This window comes from Micrasema longulum, unplaced genomic scaffold (assembly GCF_059751315.1).
Source record: "Micrasema longulum isolate JH-2025_06_02 unplaced genomic scaffold, ASM5975131v1 h1tg000469l, whole genome shotgun sequence".
Classification (NCBI taxonomy): Eukaryota; Metazoa; Arthropoda; class Insecta; order Trichoptera; family Brachycentridae; genus Micrasema; species Micrasema longulum.
In genome coordinates, this window is record NW_028277667.1 from 494753 (window position 1) to 512267 (window position 17515).

The following is a 17515-nucleotide window of genomic DNA, read 5'->3' on the forward strand; positions in this document are numbered from 1 at the left end:
ATTTAAGTACTGGCAACATGTAAATTCCTGCTAAATTCTAAACAATCAGCAAATCAGCAATCAACGGAATCAACGATCGAATTCCGAATTTGACGTGAAAAGTGTAAACAAAAGTTTTCGATACCGTTGTTTTGCTAATCTTCAAAATTCATTGTGTTTATTATACTAATTCTGTTCAAATCATAAAGTTCAAAGTTTTATTTATTTTTATTTGTCGATTCATTTTAAGGCGATAGTAAATAAATAAATTAAAACGTAAATGTCACAGTTGATAAATTCCTTCGTCCCTGTTCCTCCTGTATTCCCGTTTGACACGCTTCATTGAATTGGATCGTTCACATTGGAGGTTAGTAGACAGTTGATTTACATTACTTAAATATTAATACATATTTAAAAACTGTCTGTGTTATTTCTAATAGGTTACATTAAAAACATTACGAAGGAGTTGCAGGAATACTAAGGAAACGAAAAACATCGTTTTGCAGTGTTCAATTTGCATTTTGGTTTTGGCAATTCGATAACTTATTTCATTTCCATTATTCTTAGCTCGTAGTAATTATTTACTTTGTATTGTATACATATCTCCAGATGGCATTATTTACGAGGAAGTTATAACCGGATAAAAGAAGGAAGGAAGGAAGAGTTTAGTTTTGGTTGATTGTATTACGTAATATTATAATAACGTTTTTTTATATGTATTGTTTTAAGCCAATCAACAAGCTTATGAAAGCCCCAATAGATTGGAATTAATGATCTCCAAAGTCTGTTCATTATTACTAGAATTTCCAAATGAACAAACCAGCCGCGTGATACCCGACGGAGAATAGCCTATTTCACACATATCATTTTAAAATTATAGTGGATTGACATTCATTAAATTCGTTAGTACCCATTTAAATTTGATAACATTAAACTAATAAGATGGATAAAAATATCAATGAAAACGCCCCTGTTAATATATTATTTTTAAAAAAAAGAATTATTAGCGTCCGTGTAATTGACCCAAATATTTAAATTTTAGTGAACATTTTCAACGAGTTGTAAATAACTCTATTTTAGAAAATGGAAATCAAGTTGGGGTAGAGTGGGGTTCGAACCTCGGATCTGCGTGAGTCCGCAACACTAACCAGGGACCACAACCTGATTCAAATAATATAGTAAAACTTAGCAGAAGAGATTTTATTGATATTTAAATCATTATTTAAATTTAGCGAGTACTCTCAGGTAAAAATCCTGCAAAAGGAAATCGACTGGAGATTAGTCGGTCTCATGGTGTACTGGTTATTGCGTTTGCCAGGCATAAATAAATAAATTGTAAAACAATACTCGCTTTCTCTACAATCATTCATCTTCTCACTATATTTCGTATTGTATTTATATTTTATTTATATTTATTAATTTTAAACGCCCTGGTGGACTTTTGCACTTTGAAAAATACTTAGTATGTTTACACTTTAAATTGCAAAGTGATAATCTGTATAGAATAAATAAACACAGAAATGCAAGTAGAAATTTAATGATATAAATAAAACCACAAAAACACTAATGAGACTTGGAATACAAAATGGCTAAATGATCCAATAAATTATTCTACCTTTAATAAAAGTCTTTCTTTAAATTTCATTCTATATTTATACACCTGAACCTCTTTTTACTGTTTTTTTTTACACATTTTGAAATATCACGGTACAAAAATGTTGTTTTTTAAAACATAAATTTAACAATGTGTAATAGTCATTTTTTTTATAATAAACCGAAATGATTTTTATACAAGGCAATCTATTCACCATTGTACTTCTTTTAGTAGACCTTATTTTTACTGAATTAGGCATCTCCATATTACTTTCAACAATTGAGTAATATTCTATCAGTGATTCATTCTCATTCGATCGAACTAATAACTTAAAACAGATTTGTATTTTGAAAAAGATTCAGACTCCTTTGTCGCCTGATTCAGCAATTTAAAGATCCTTAGACCCACCAAGATATCGTTCTATTTTAGTGCATTTAGATTAAGACCAAGATATCTGAAAGATAATACCGAAGAAGCCATAAGCTTTAAGCCACTCGTACCTACACTATAAAGAAATAAGTTTATTACATTTATTCTGACATTGTTTATGTATGTGAACTAAACTAAAACCAGGGGCCCTATGCTAGACATAAAACTATGATTTTTAAGATACGTGCGACTTCTGTAAATTGACGAGTGACAGCATTCTCGAACCACCTGTAGGACTGAAATCAATTTCGAATCAGGCGATTTTTTCTCGAGTGCCTTGAAGCACGACATTGGCAATCAAATGTGGCATTGTACCTCCAGTTGTCACCCTTTATTCATGTAAAACACTCGCCATTCATATGAGAGGCTCGGGTCCAGTCACCAACTTCTAGGTTGAGAAAGCTGTGCCATCTATTCTGCTCTCTTATTTATTTATTTTGTTTACAAACAATGAAAAATGATGTACAGAAATATTCAAATAAAAAATAAGACACTACTTATTTTTCATCGATTCCATGTAAACATTAATAAAATACATATTTTAATAAAATTAACAATATAAATTATTGTGAAAAATTCATTTGTATAAAACTAATAAAAACAGTAAATCAAATACTAAAATATGCATCGAAATAAAAGCAATATAAATAAATTGTCTAAATTAAATTACTGTAAAAATTAATATCTTTATATATATAATTCCTCTGTACGTGTGATGTCACCGTACTCCCCCTAAACGGCTTAACCGATTTGCTTGCGGTTTTCAGAGAAATATAGATATTTGCACTGTGCGTGTTCGTAGATATTAAAATCTTTAATCAAATGTTTAAAAAAAAGTTAGGAGCATAAATGTTTTATTCATCGATCACCAGGGTTGCATTCGAGGAGAATGCATTTGCAAAAAAATGGAAAGATGTTTTTTTGTGTATAAAAAAGTTTGTTTTTGATTGTTAACAAACAGCATTTGTTTTTTGTTGATCTTAATCAAATTCTTTCCTTAAATTCCTTATAACTTCTATCCATTTATTTATTTTTATTGGATTTTTGGTACTACTAAAATAATATTAAATTCAATACATTAAAAAAAATCGTATTCCTACATAAGTACACCCGTTTGTTGGAGAGACAATCGGAGTTTGACGTTTGCAAAAAGAATGCCATATTTGAAAAAAAAATTTATTTTATGCTTTGGAATTTAACTATAAACAAGTACCTAAGTACCTACTTAAATTGAATATTAATATGTTTTACTTTTGGAGTTCAATCATAGATTCACAATTGGAACCAGTAGGTGGAAAGTTCGAATATCTTAAATACTATTGCGGAACCAGGCAGGCAACCAGGCAGGCAAGCCAACATTCGGGCCGGACAACGTCTGTCGGGTCCGCTAGTATTAATATAAAAACTCATCTTGTATACACTTCTTAAACCTACACAATCCAGTGTCAACAATTTTAATATCTACATTTTCAATACTGTTGTATAATCTGCACATTCTTGATATTGGATTGAAGAAGGACACATTATTCTTAAACGAATCAATGTAGAATGTTTTTGGGTTCCTTAAGGTATGACCATTAGGAACACTAATTTTTAAATTACTCAAACAACTTGAACTTTCCAATTTACCACTAACAATCTTATATAAATACAACACGTCATTTACCTTTCTTCTAGTTTTTAAGTTTTGAAGTGAAAGAGTTGAAGTCTCTTTTCGTTCACTATTCGGTGTGGAACTCGATTGACATTTCTGCGATAAAAGTCTTAGAATTTTTTTTTTGTGTAGATTCAACAATACATATACATTTTTTGTAATGTGCATGCCAAATTGTTGATCCATTTTGTATGTTACTTCTTACAAGAGAGTTACACAATTTTATAGAAGATTGATGGTTTTTTTCTCCTAGAGACATTCTGGATATTGGCACTCTTAGAAGTGCGTACTTGGCACGGAGTTGATACTTGTGTCTCAAAATTGTAAAATAAAGTACTGTAAGTTTTTTTTTTTTTAAATATTTATTTTAACAGTATAATTATACATTTTTCAATTAAAAAAAAAATAATTCACTTGTTATATTTTTACTAAAACTAAAATCCCACCAAGCCACTTTTTGTAGCTTGTTGGTGAAGATTATATTTATACTAACTTAATATTATTATTTACATTTATAAAAACAATGAATAACAGATAAAAATTAACAGCCGGAAAGATCAGAATAAACATGTTTATACAAATAATAATACATAAATTTATTTTTTAAATACAAGAAAATATATGAAAAATTAAAATATGTACACCTAAGCTACTATTCATATATAAACTCTTGATAAAGTAGCCACTCTCTTATTTTGCTCTTTAACAAATCTAAATTTAACTTTAACAAATCTAAATCCAAATTTAACTCACATTGGTTACAATGTGAGTTAAATTTGGATTTTAAGTTCTTTTGGTAATAAATTAAAAATTCTAGGTACTAAATATTTGAGAGTTCTATTTCCATACTTATTACATACTTTTGGTGCTACCAAGCCATCATTAGACGTAAAGCGTGTATTATGGTTATGTTTGAGAGGAAACTTGAATGTATTACTATTAAATTGTTCCAAAATGGTGCAAAGCCACAGTAGTCCTCGAACAGGCAGAGTTTTGATTGTTTTGTACAGGAGATCATTATTACTTCTTTGTTCATAAATATCTTCAGGTACAATTCGCTTAACTGTAGAGTACTGTAGACCCTGGATCATTTTAATATTAGTTTTAGTTGAATGTCCCCACGACTTTATACCATATCTCATTATTGATTCTACTAAAGAAAAATAAATAATTTTAATAGTAAATAAATATTCTCGGCAGTGACGTGATAAACAATATTACATTGGTGTTTTAATTATTTTATCTATCATTGATGTCAAAATATGTATTTGAGATATATTATAACCAAATAATAATTGTCCTTTAAATACCGTAAAATTAATCAAAAGTATTTCACATAACCTTTAATTATTTTTATTTTATTATATTATATCAAATCTAAAAAAAAAACATCGAGATTAAAATTTATTTCAACAGAAAGGAAAAAAAACTAACTGGTATTAAAGGTGATATAAAAGTTGAAAATTATTTTCATATATTTAAAAGTGAAATAATTCAGCCAGATGAATATCACCCACATCAATTTATTATGCAGTCAGTAACTTCACTTCCCCTTTCAAATACCATCACTTTTGACTTACTTTCGTTCATCACCAATTCGATCTGCAGGTTCAAAGTAGTTAATTTTTATTGACCTTTTTCATAGATTTTAAAGGAACTTTGCCGTACAATTTAATGCTGAGAAAAAAAAACATTTTTTATACCGAATTTCCCATAGCATTGAACTTCCTCATCAAATTGTCGAACAGTTCTTAAGAATAGCATTGTGACAAAGCAGTCGAGATGAGCATTCGACTATTGTCAAGCGGGTGACAAAATGTCGCATTTTTCTACCATACGGCCCCTGCTCCTAATTTGTGGAAAGAAACTTCTCTGTTCCATACATCACTTAAACTTACGACATTTAACTCGAGTAATATATGTCTATTGTATATAAAAAGATGGAGACCGTAAGATTGACTATACGTAATACTTTTGTAACTGGGTTGTGGAAGCCTTGTAGTGCCGTAGAATCACTGATCCGAGCTCAAAGGTTTGGAACCTGTTTTACCACAGCTTGATTCCCATTTTCTAATACAGTAGACTCTTGATAATCCAACAGTTATGGGACTGAAGTGGTGTTGGATTATCAAAATTAAAATTTCTATTCTTTATTATTTATTTAACTTATTGTATATACATATTTTATGGCGGACATATTACCTAATGGCAATTTCTTTCCACTGACCAATAAAGCGAAAGGTATTATTGACTTAATTCTAGTTTCAGTATGTGTTTGAAAAAATATAATAAAATCAATACAAAAATAGAACTACCAATATGTGTATGTAAATAAAATAAAGTGTTCTGTGTGTTTTTCTCCAAATTTAAAAATAAGTAGGTACCAGAAAAAAAAGGTAAATGTAATAATTTTTTTAATCAAATAAGTTAAAAAAATTGCTTTACAAGATATAATGTGTGCTCATTTATTTATTATTTTACTAAGCAAACAAACCGAATGTACAAAATATATTGATATTTCCTTTGTAATTATTTATAAACTTAAATATGTAGTGTTTAAAACTTTCTGAACATTTTCTTAAGGATCTCTGTACATTAAGTCGTCTTTGTTTATTCTCACATGTGAAAATACTAAAAAATCAGTATATTGTTATGTGTCCTCGGCACGGGTAACCCCAGTAGGTCACATTATTTTATTGTTAATCTTTGTTTGTAATAAACTTAGAGGAATAGGCATCGACAATAAAGAACTAAAATTATTTCAAAGTTTTATGCAAGACAGAAAACAAGTTGTCAAAATAAATAATAAAATAACTGACCAAACCAATATTACCTACGGAGTACCTCAAGGTCGTATTCTAGGACTAATCTTATTCTTAATCTACATAAATGATCTGTGCCATTTAAACATCATTGGTTCTGTTATAAGTTTTGCTGATGACACCGTTCTATTATTTAAAGATAAGACATGGAAGGGAACATATGAAAAATCTGAAAAATATCTGAATGTAGTAAAGGCATGGCTAGATACTAATTACTTAACTCTTAATAAATCTAAAACTAACTTCATTCCATTTCAAATCAGTTCTAGATACTATTCACAAAATGCTTATCTTAACATCAAACTACATAATAATAATTGTCTTCAAAGTGCTCACTGTAATTGCCCAACATTGGATCGGACAGACAATGTCAAATACTTAAAAGTTATTATTGATATAAATTTAAAGTGGAAACAGCAGATTTAAAATATTACTAACAAACTTAAAAGACTAACATATATATTTAAAACAATTTGAAATATAATTAATGTACAGGAACTTTTAAAGATTTATTTTGCATTGTGCCAATAAATTTTGGAGTACAGTATAATCGGTTGGGGTAGTGCGAGTGACACAGTTTTAAATAGTGTATTTGTTGCACAAAATTCCGTAATTAAAATAATAGAGTCCCGATACAGACATCTACTGAAGAAATATTCCACAAATCACAACTTTTGACACCAAAACAATTATACGCTAAAACAAAACTCACTTACAGATTCAAAAACTACTCTTACTCAAATGAAAGACATAACCCCTACAAAACATCACATACAAATAATATTAAAGGTGAAAAAAAAAATTGAAAGGTGGTTTTACACAATAATATTTCACTGTGTATGGATCACCTTACTTTTTGGTGATAGATTATCTAGGTAAATAGCATTTTGTGTACTAATTCAATGCCCTATACGCCATTGGGTGCGAATAATGGTATGACAATAGTCAAATTCTTTTAACTTGAATAATTCTTTTCAGAAGCAGTGCAAGATGTCTGTTATCGATGATGTGGAATCATTAGAGCGAGACATCAGAGAATTGATTCTTCACTCTAAATCCAAAAGATGCACTGCATTCGAGCCATGTAATGAAGAAAATTTGCCAAAATACATGAAGTCCATAGAACAAGTGAGTGGGTAAATCAACGATGATAATATTTTTAAATGCAGTGGAACCCCGCTCAACGAGAATAATAATTAAGGACCATTGTCACAAAGCGAAATATCCACAAAAAAAAAACAAAATGTTTTTTTTGATGGATATAAATTCTTCTATATGAGATCTATCGATTGTTAAAATGAAATTTTAGCATAACGATATATGTGTGAAGTTGTAGTGAGTTGAATTGGATCGGATTATCATTTAATTTAACGATAATCTGTACAATGGTACATGTAGGCATATAAAATATAACAAAAAAAACAGTTTATAATAATATCATGCAAAAGTAGACTTATGTGTTATATCCTAACACAAATCAACTTTTTTATATATTTCTATCACAAAATACGAGGTGTGTCCAGTAAATATGCGAACCGATCCAATATGGCGGCTATGACGCGATGTATAGCCCTGCCCACTAGCTCACCATATTTTTTATTATTATTATTTAAAAAAAACTAGTCTTGGAGTATTTTTTTATCTGCAGGAGTTATCAGTACTGGGAGTGAAGTACCTCTTCAACCAGTACGAGGATCTGAATCCTGAGCATTTGTATACAAGTGTGCTGAAGTTGGCCAACGCCACATGGGGATTGATACTCCACCACAAGGATGTGGCTGCTAATGGTGTGAAGCTGAAGGACAGAAACTATACTCTGCAGCAAAACAACTTCTTTCTGAATGTAAGTCACACTAAGCGATATGTTTTGTTACCTTAATCTATAAGTATATGTTGTGAAAAGTTAATTTCTTTATTATCTACTAGATTTTACCCTCAGCTTCGCTCACATAATATTAGGGAGAGATTCTTTAGGTAATAATTAATTGTTTGTGTCGATTATCAATAAGAATTCTCCGATGGAATGATATATTTTATCGGGATTGAAAGTAGCTTGGTCTTCCAATTATCGCTATGAATGAAATACGATGATCCGTTAGTCTATGGTTATGTAGTATCGTTATTCCGTTCACAAATTCAAAATCCTATTACAAAGCGAAAAGCAAACCAAACTAACCATAGATAAAGCAAGTCAATTATAGAAATTTAAAGAATTAATTTCAAATTGATTCTTTCTGAGATCCCACCCTATCGTGTACTCATTTTCAAATAATGTTGGTCATTGTTGATATATTGTATTATATATTTTTTTAATTGTAATTTTTTTAAATTCAGAATGAAAAATAAGTATCCTATTTTTATTTCTCACCCCTCTGGCTATAAATATGCATAAACTATGTTAATCAGTCACTCCATTGAGGCGTGAAGGAAACACAAACAAACAAACGCACTTTCGCATTTATCATATTAGTATGGATAGCATCAATACTTTCCGGGTGTTCAGTGGCATTGTGTCTGTACCAAAAGCAATTTGAACCTTTTGAAGGGATGCGAGTCCTGAGGATCGTCTCCATTTTCAAATTATAATAGTTAATTTATTTTTCACAAAATAAAAATTAGTAAAAAAAAGTTTAGAGATTTTTTAAATGTTCTTCGGTCTGGCCCTAAAAAACTGTATATTTTTTAGAAATAAAATGGTATAATTTTCTTTTTTTTGTTATCTCCTGAACAATTAAAAAAGTATTATAAATATTACTGGCGGAACGAGGATAAGTCAAGGGCTTCCGTATAGTGAAAGTTTAGAAATATGCATATTTGTGATACCTAGGATATGGTGGACAAGCAGAAGAAGCAGCTGGAGCAGTACGAGTCTAGGCTGCGGGACGCGGCGGAGAAGGGGCGTCAGCTGACGCTGCGGGCCGAGGGGGCGCAGCGTGAGGCTGGTGCGGCGGACGTGGAGGCGAAACGCGCACGCGGGCGCCTGACGAACCGAGAGGCCGAGATGGCCGCGCAGCTGCGGCGCGCCCAGCTGGAGACGCAGCGCCTAAGGGAGCGCCTGCACGGCACAGATGGTGAGACAATATGGGACTGTATTAGGCGAATATATCTTAACACAGGCAGATATATTTTAGACTTGTTAAAACAAGGACGGCAGAAATGATTTCAGTATTTAAAAAAAAAAGAATTAACTAAATGTTTTTAAATATTTGTATACAACCACTTACCGACTTTTCTATGTCTTCCAGTTTCGAGATGTACCCGTCTCTTCGTCAGGACACCAATCAAATCAACATGCAAAACCCACTATACACCTTTATCATAGTGGTTGCACAAAAATATAAAACCAACACAACATGCATTTTAATAAGCACATTCACTGATTAGATGAAAATATTTTATGTTGTTTGAGAAATAGTTGAAAAAAAGGGGAAGGGGATGGAGGGAGGGGCTTGACTTTAATAGGTTTACAGTGACCATTACAATGGAACATCGTATAACGGGCTATATTGAAAGGTGGTTTGATTATTGATTGAAGGAACAATATTTTTTAAAGCTTTCCTTATGTGAAATGTTTCCATATTATTTACTTTAAACTCTTTATTATTTGTATGTAAGATTTTAACTCCTGTATTTTTATTAATGTCACGATTAAAATTGATTAGGTGATTTGCGAATTTGGAGAAATTTTTATTGTAAAGACACTCCTCATAATGTTTTTTAGCACAAATATCTGAATTTCTTGATGTTCTTCTAACGTTAATTGAAGGATAAGCTGTATTATTTAATAAACTATTTTTATCTTTATTTTTAACAATAATTGACCAAATTGTTATTTATACAAAAAGCAGGTACGTCGCGAAACTGGTAGACATAGAAAAGTCGGTAAGTTGTTATGTACAAATATTTAGTAACATTTAGTAAAATGTTTGGCTACAAAATTAATGTTTTAAATATTAATGATAAAAAACCATTTGTTGGCTTTTTATAGTACCTTAATTTTATTAAAAACTGCAACTGAATAATTGATATTTGATATTATCAGGTCTCATCGTTTCCAAACACGAAGCGCGGAATAATCTGGTTGGGGAATATCGCTCCAAGGAAAAGATTTACAAGGAGACAATCGGAAAACTTCAGGAGAACAATCGCCAACTTTTGCAGGAAGTTCTCCATTTAAAGGAGGACTTGCTAGAAGAGGCGGCGGCTGAACTAGCTGCAGAGCAGTGAACCAAGTATTTTTTATATATTTAAAATGTTTTTATTTTTATTCTATGTGCAGATTTTAAGCTAATACGTTGAGAGCCTAAGGAACTTAAATGACATTTTACAGTTTTTAGCAAAATGGCTTCAAAATGTTTATGACTTTAAAAATATACATTGAATGATTATTAAAATACTCACTAATGTGACGATTTTTAGTTCTCTCTTAAATGACTGAGCTAAAAATCCCTCAAGAAGCGGTTCTGTAATGTCGTGTTACATTAAGCAAAAGACGAGATATTTGGAAATATGGTTATTTAAAAACATAAATTTAACACATTTACATACTGTTTAATAATCTATTTTCCATATTTTATAAATATATAATTTGGACCTGTTATAGAAAATACGATTTCATTATTTATTTTTTGAAATAAGAGAGATATATCAAGTTTTGTATTCTTTCTATATAGACTTATGCGACATCATTACACAAGAGTTAACATGAATGGAAAAAAATTATATACAGTTAAACCCCCTTTTTACACATCCGAAACCATGATGATCAGTATGGGCAAGAAGACATATTGGCATGTTAAAAAATATTTCGAACAAAGAAAATTTGTAAAAATAAAATATTAAAAAGAACAAATGGTTGCTTACTTCTGCAGGGGAGAATCAAGGGGGGCGCAGTCGCGTGGTTAACGATGTGTCAGACTCCCCCTTCCCCCCTCCTCGTTTCTCTACTGCAAAAGTTAGCAACCATTTGTTTTTTTTAATATTTTATTTTTTTAAATTTTATTCGTTCTAAAAAAATAATTTAATGTGCTAATATGTCTTCTTGATCATACTGATCATCGTGGTTTCGGATGTGACAGGGTTTAAAGAACACCCTGTATAGCAATGAGCAGTAAAAAAAATATTTATGTATGAAAAATGATATAATGGTTTTTAAGATTCATTTTTAAGATTTCAGATTTTTAAAATCAGGCGCTGCCTCTCCCCACCCCCAGGACCTCAATTTTATTTAACTTTTGCATTGCTTAGGACTGGGACTCCCCGAGCGAGGCAAAAGTTGGACCAGGGGAGGGGTCGCCAACTATTTTTATACTTGCATATTAAAAGAAGATTAAAAAACAGATAGTGTACACATCTAAATTTAACACATTTTTTATTATTTTATTATGGATATAACTGATAAAAGGTTAATGGAACTTCAAAGTCAATTACCTTAGAATCAACACTTTGTTATTAAAGTTCGTATGTTTTCACGGCGTTTCAGATAATTGTGATGTTTTTCTGGGTTATTATGCCGTGTGTTAAGGCGATCCATCCAGCGCGGAGCAAAAAAAGGCAGTTTTCAAACTAAAATTTAGAGTCTAATAATAAGTATAACAATTTTTTTTTAAAACCACATAAAATATTGAACATTTATCTAGTAAACTGATGAAGTAAAAATGTTTTTTTAAAATTTTATTTGACTAAAAAATTGCAAGGAAAAGTGCACTTTTCGTTTTTTTCAACATTTTCAACACAAATTATCTATATTTAGATAATACATTGTAATATTTTTTATTATAGTTATTGAAAGATCTATTATTTATCTAAGCCGATGATGAGTTAGTTTTTTGAAAAAATGCATATAATTTTCGTAAAATACAATTCTTTCAGAGTCCATTTTGGGTTAAATTGTTGAAACTAAATGGCTCTTTCTTATGTATATTACTTTTAAAATTGTTTTTTTTTTTACATTTCTCTATACAACACACATTTTTCTAGTTACATATATTTTTTATTTTTCAAAAAATGCTAAAATATAAATGTAATTAATATTATAAAATCATGTATTTTCATTGAGAATCAATCATATATAAAACGTACAGTTTGGTATCAGTTCTCTCGGGCGTTCACCGAGTACGGACGTGTTTTCTGTGTCGGATTTTTCGGGACGTTTCTTCTGTGATTTTTTAAAGTTTTTGAATTAAAAATGGGTTCCAAAACAATTAAAGCTAAAGGTTTTACAAGAAAACATAAATGTCGTAACAAGACCAAGAGATTTGACAAGATAAATGAAGAAAGAAATAGGTAAGAATTTTTTTTATATTTTCGCATGTATAACTACAGTGTGTTTCGGAATCGAGTATTCTTTAGCATATTATATATGAGGCGCAGAGCTTCATAGAAACTGAAACGACATTACCAACTGATTTATTTGTTTTCCGAGGCCTTGAATTATCCAATAAATATTTATTTATTTAACGTTTTGTACATAATGTTATTTGTACATTGGCGGGCTTATTGCCAAATGGCATTTTTTCCAACCAACCAATAAAATAATAGTTTTATTTTTTTATTCAAGTTACAGAACATATAAAAATAGAAATAAACGTATTTGTTTATAAATTACCTTAGATCAAAACTATTACTCAATGGGAAAAATGAAAAAAAGAGGGAAGGAGGAGAGATTAAGGAGTAGAAAAGAGATTTTTCTTCAGACGAGATTTAAACAGAGATAATGTAGCAACATCTTTGATGGATACTTGATGTTATGTTGATTGTTAGTGCATTTAAAAAAATAAAATATATACCTCTACCCACCTAAACAATAAACGTGTTTCAGGAAAAGGGAATTGGCTGCCCAAAGATCTTCTACAGACAAGCATATTGTTTCCAGTAGTTTAAATGAAGCTGATGATGGAGAAAATTACAATTGCGATACTCTTCATTCAACCGTATGTATTGTCATAAATTACCTAATATAATTAATTATAAACAACTAACTAGTAAATAGTCTTTACGGCATTTCTATAAAGGGGTAGGCAGAGAAGGTAGAACGCCACACCAATCTATCCTGGCATCATATATCTTCACGAGAATAATTCATATGTCCACTTTCAAGCACTTGTTGTACTTATAAATTTAGGCATACTCGCATCATATTTATGCTATGCTCAATAACTAACTAAATAACTAAACATCACGCCATTTCTCCAAAGGGGTAGGCAGAGAGAAAATAACGCTATACCTCTCTGTCCTGGCACACGTGGCATGCTTCTTTCACATTCATGCATCTTCTCATGCGCGCACCCCGATTACTCCGACATGGGACAAATATTTATTGTACTTGATCATACCAGGTCTTTCTCGACCTTCGTCGACTTCTACATCCATCATTTATTCGTTCCGCATGAGCGAACCATCATAAAAGACTTTTTTTTATTTTGTTCTACAAAGCTTATCTCAGCTTTGCATTCTGGATATAGTGCTGGTTTTAGTTTTTTTTAGTAATAATATTACCAAACAATGAAATAAATCATTTAATTTATTTACCTACTGAGTTAATTATCACTAGCTTATTAAAAATAAAATTCACCGAAACATTTATGCACACTCCATGATAAGCACTGTTGATTCTTGGAACTACATATTTATTTGAGTCAAACTCGGATTTTTTGGTGATTGAAAATACATATTAAAACCACAGCTAATTGCGTTCCTCATTAAGGGTTCTTTTCTTAGAAAACTCAATTACGTTAATAAAATTTGAACATAATAATATAATGTTTCCTATTTTATTGTCTTGTGCACTGTTGGATATTGCAAATACCATATATATTTTTTTATTTTTTCAACAGGTATCTGAAACAATACTTGAAGAAGATGTTGGATATTGTTTGGACGTAAAAAAAAAAGAAGACGACAATACTCATTTTAGTATTAGTGGACGAAGAATAATTGATTTAGGGTTTTTTTTTGAACAATTACAAGAAATCGTGCTTTACAGTGCTCCATTATAAATTTAAAGTTTAGATCTGAAGTTCGGAAAGGTTTTTATAGCACATTTGTTGTGAAATGTGCAATAGAATATTTTCGATACATTCAGATCGTAATGAATCAAATAAAATTGAAATAAATCACGCGATAGTTTCTGGAATTATGAGCATAGGTATGATATTTGCGATATGGACTGGCTCTGACCGCCCTCTACATATCACATACATCCAAAAAGATGAAGATTTTTGGAAAAATAAAATGTTAGAACCATTGAAATTGTTTTATCTAAATTGCCTTTTGCCAGAATTAGTCGATCCGAGGTATCATCGAAACATGCCGATTAGGGATCCTGTGTATATATTAGAGGCAATAGCGAAAAAATGTGCAGACAATCAGAAACGTCAGAGCAAATGATTTTTTAAAAAATAATTCATTAACTCAAGACTAGTGTTTGATTTTTAATTTATTATGGATCTATCCGGATCTATATGCATAATTATTTTTTTGTTTGTGTAATACACATGTACTGTGAAATGTACCTAGTTCATGTAAAATTATTATTTGGGATAATTATTACGTTTCTCTATAAAAAATTTTGCTACCATGTATTTGTTATCTGTAATGATCCAAGAAAAGTGTATTTATCAAAGAGTTCGACCCCATTAGTTAAAATGTCCAAGTTTAGATTCTTTTGTCCGCCTTTTTTAAATATTTTGTCTGCCCCGTAACATAGTGGTAGCGCATTTGGCTACCGTGCATGAGGTCGAGTGTTCATGTAATAAAATGATCAAGATACACTGCATTTGGTGTACCTTGTTGTACTTTGGGTGCGGAAAGGGGAAAGTAGTAGTATAAAGTAGTTTATAATCTTAACCTGTGTAATTTTTCTGTTTTTATTTGTCTAGCAAATTTCGGTGTTTTGACTTCAATAAATGTTTTTTTTTAAAGACATAACAAGTATATTATATTTTACTTTTATTATGTTGTTTGTGAATAAAGTGTAGCTTTAACAAAAAATATGTTAAGTATTAGATAGAATATGTGTGCTTTTATCAATAATTAAATGGTATTTTTTACTTTCTTTTTTATCAACAATAATATATTTGTTAATGTAATTGGATATGTATCTGGATAAATAATAAAATATTTTTTGATGATAAAATATTGTTTTTTTTTGTATACTTTTTATGCATTAAATCGTATCCACCACATTGATATATTAAGACTAAGGAATAAATAATATTCCAAAAAAGATGTAAAAAAAATAGTTTATACGAAAATTAATGATAGGTGAGTCCAAATTTATAATCCAAATATAATAAATAAATTGAGCCGTGAGTCCGTACTGTAACGTAACACATATTATTTATCTTGCAAAAGTAATTATAGTTTTCAATTTGGAATAATATTGGAACTCAAATTCAAATTCATGACCATGCAGGTAAAAAAAATCTCATTTTTGCGGGTACTTAGCGGGCATACTGTATTTAACTTTACCCAAGCTTGACTCACCCGCGCGCACGGACAAATATATTGCTGTCTCTTTTTAAAACTCACTACCGTCTTAAAACGAAAATGAAATTGTGTTTGGCTGGATGAACCGCCTTAATACTCCTTCTTGCCGATATTTCGGAAAGCGTTTTAGCGTCCATCATGCCTGTCGCCGTTTGAAACATCAGCAAGAAGTATTAATACACGGCACAAAAACCCAGAAAAACATCACAAGAAAACTTGTTAGCTAATAACTTATGGCAGTAAGCTGACGATATTTTTTACTACAAAAATATACACGGTTTTTCAGGACCAGACTGCGAAACTTCAGAGTAACATTCCTCATGGTCAGCTTTAAAAAAAGTCCTGATAATTTTTTTACAAAAACTAATTAAAAACATTTTTTTTCTCATAATCTCAAAACGGAGTAAATCTTTAATTTCTCCTCGTGAAAAATCGTGAAAAAATATTTTTGGGTAATGATAATTTTTTATTGTAGGTTTTTATTCCCTTTCAATTTTGTTAAAAATCAATATGGAATGGTTTTAATTACGGAATACATTCCTTATCTACAGGTATTTTTATTTAAAAAAATAATTAATTGAGCATTGATACTTACATACAAATGTTCATCTTTTCTTGCTGATTCCAAATCATAACTCATTTCTTGACAGAAATGTTAGTTACACTCTTTCTCCATATGACTGCAGCAAAATATAAATTAAATTAAAATACTTAATAATTTCACATGATACAATAAAAATACAATCCAAATACTATAAATAACAATTAAATTTTGAAAAATAGCAATCCAAATAAAATAAATAACATTAAAAACTTATAAAAGTAATACAATATAAATCATACCTATAAAGTAACAAACATAAACCAGTATACAAAACATTAATACCATTAAAATTAATAGAACATATAGTACAAAAATATTATTGTTATAATAATTTACATATGGTAAATAAAGTAATCAATAAAGTAACCAACAAAATAACTGTTTAAACAATATAAAAAATAGAAGGAGACTTTAAAAAATATTAATTGCAAAAAAGTAATGGAAAAGTATATGGAAGGAAGGAAAGCAAAAAGGGATTCAATCAATTATTTCATTCAATGAATTAATGCGTGCGAGAAAAAAATCAAACGAAATACTTCTCTTAAATACGTCTGCACTTGTAGAACTCTTTATGACTGCCGGAAGATGATTAAAGATCTTAGGGGCCAGGAAGGTAAGGCTTCTTTGTGCCAGCTTCGAGTGAGTGATCCGACCAGTGTAATTTATTCTTCGCAGATCGGGCATTCTATCCCGCAGATCGGGTCTGTATATTTTGTCTCGGACTTATTTTATCTTTAGACTTCCAGAAGTTCACAAGTGCTTCTTCAACAAATAGCTGCCGCAAATTTTATTATACCTCTTTATTAATTTGTAATTATGTTATGTTATAACAATAGGCGGATGTTCGATCACAAAATACGAATTTCTGGTACTGGCATTTAGGTAATTATTATAACAATAACCGATTGATAACACCCATGATTCTAATATCAGGATTCCACTGC

At 30.3% G+C, this 17515-nt stretch overlaps 2 protein-coding genes across 4 annotated transcripts; both read left to right on the top strand.

Moving 5' to 3' along the window:
* Positions 1–49: 49 nt before the first annotated feature.
* On the top strand, positions 50–11995 carry LOC148281344 (uncharacterized). Of its 3 annotated transcripts, none has more exons than XM_088226759.1 (5): positions 50–346; positions 7457–7606; positions 8127–8321; positions 9306–9549; positions 10521–11995. In XM_088226759.1, exons 2-5 carry the CDS (start codon positions 7469–7471, stop codon positions 10703–10705), a joined length of 762 nt encoding a protein of 253 aa, XP_088082885.1. In that variant the 5' UTR covers positions 50–346; positions 7457–7468; the 3' UTR covers positions 10706–11995. The 3 variants fall into 3 exon arrangements, with proteins under 3 accessions (XP_088082885.1, XP_088082886.1, XP_088082888.1); XM_088226760.1 differs by having other exon boundaries at positions 7460–7606; XM_088226762.1 differs by lacking the exon at positions 50–346 and adding an exon at positions 721–881.
* Positions 11996–12440: 445 nt separating this feature from the next.
* Positions 12441–15489, top strand: LOC148281345 (uncharacterized). Its single transcript, XM_088226765.1, has 3 exons — positions 12441–12763; positions 13299–13410; positions 14314–15489. Exons 1-3 carry the CDS (start codon positions 12666–12668, stop codon positions 14473–14475), a joined length of 372 nt encoding a protein of 123 aa, XP_088082891.1. The 5' UTR covers positions 12441–12665; the 3' UTR covers positions 14476–15489.
* The last annotated feature ends 2026 nt before the right edge of the window (positions 15490–17515 follow it).

Excerpts from the sequence above, each read along its gene's own strand:
- LOC148281344 (XM_088226759.1), top strand. The coding sequence starts at position 7,469 with ATGTCTGTTATCGATGATGTGGAATCATTAGAGCGAGACATCAGAGAA. Across the intron at positions 7,607-8,126 it reads ACATGAAGTCCATAGAACAA|GAGTTATCAGTACTGGGAGT; the intron begins GTGAGTGGGTAA and ends TTTTATCTGCAG. Across the intron at positions 8,322-9,305 it reads AAAACAACTTCTTTCTGAAT|GATATGGTGGACAAGCAGAA; the intron begins GTAAGTCACACT and ends TGTGATACCTAG.
- LOC148281345 (XM_088226765.1), top strand. The coding sequence starts at position 12,666 with ATGGGTTCCAAAACAATTAAAGCTAAAGGTTTTACAAGAAAACATAAA. Across the intron at positions 12,764-13,298 it reads ATAAATGAAGAAAGAAATAG|GAAAAGGGAATTGGCTGCCC; the intron begins GTAAGAATTTTT and ends AACGTGTTTCAG. Across the intron at positions 13,411-14,313 it reads GCGATACTCTTCATTCAACC|GTATCTGAAACAATACTTGA; the intron begins GTATGTATTGTC and ends TTTTTTCAACAG.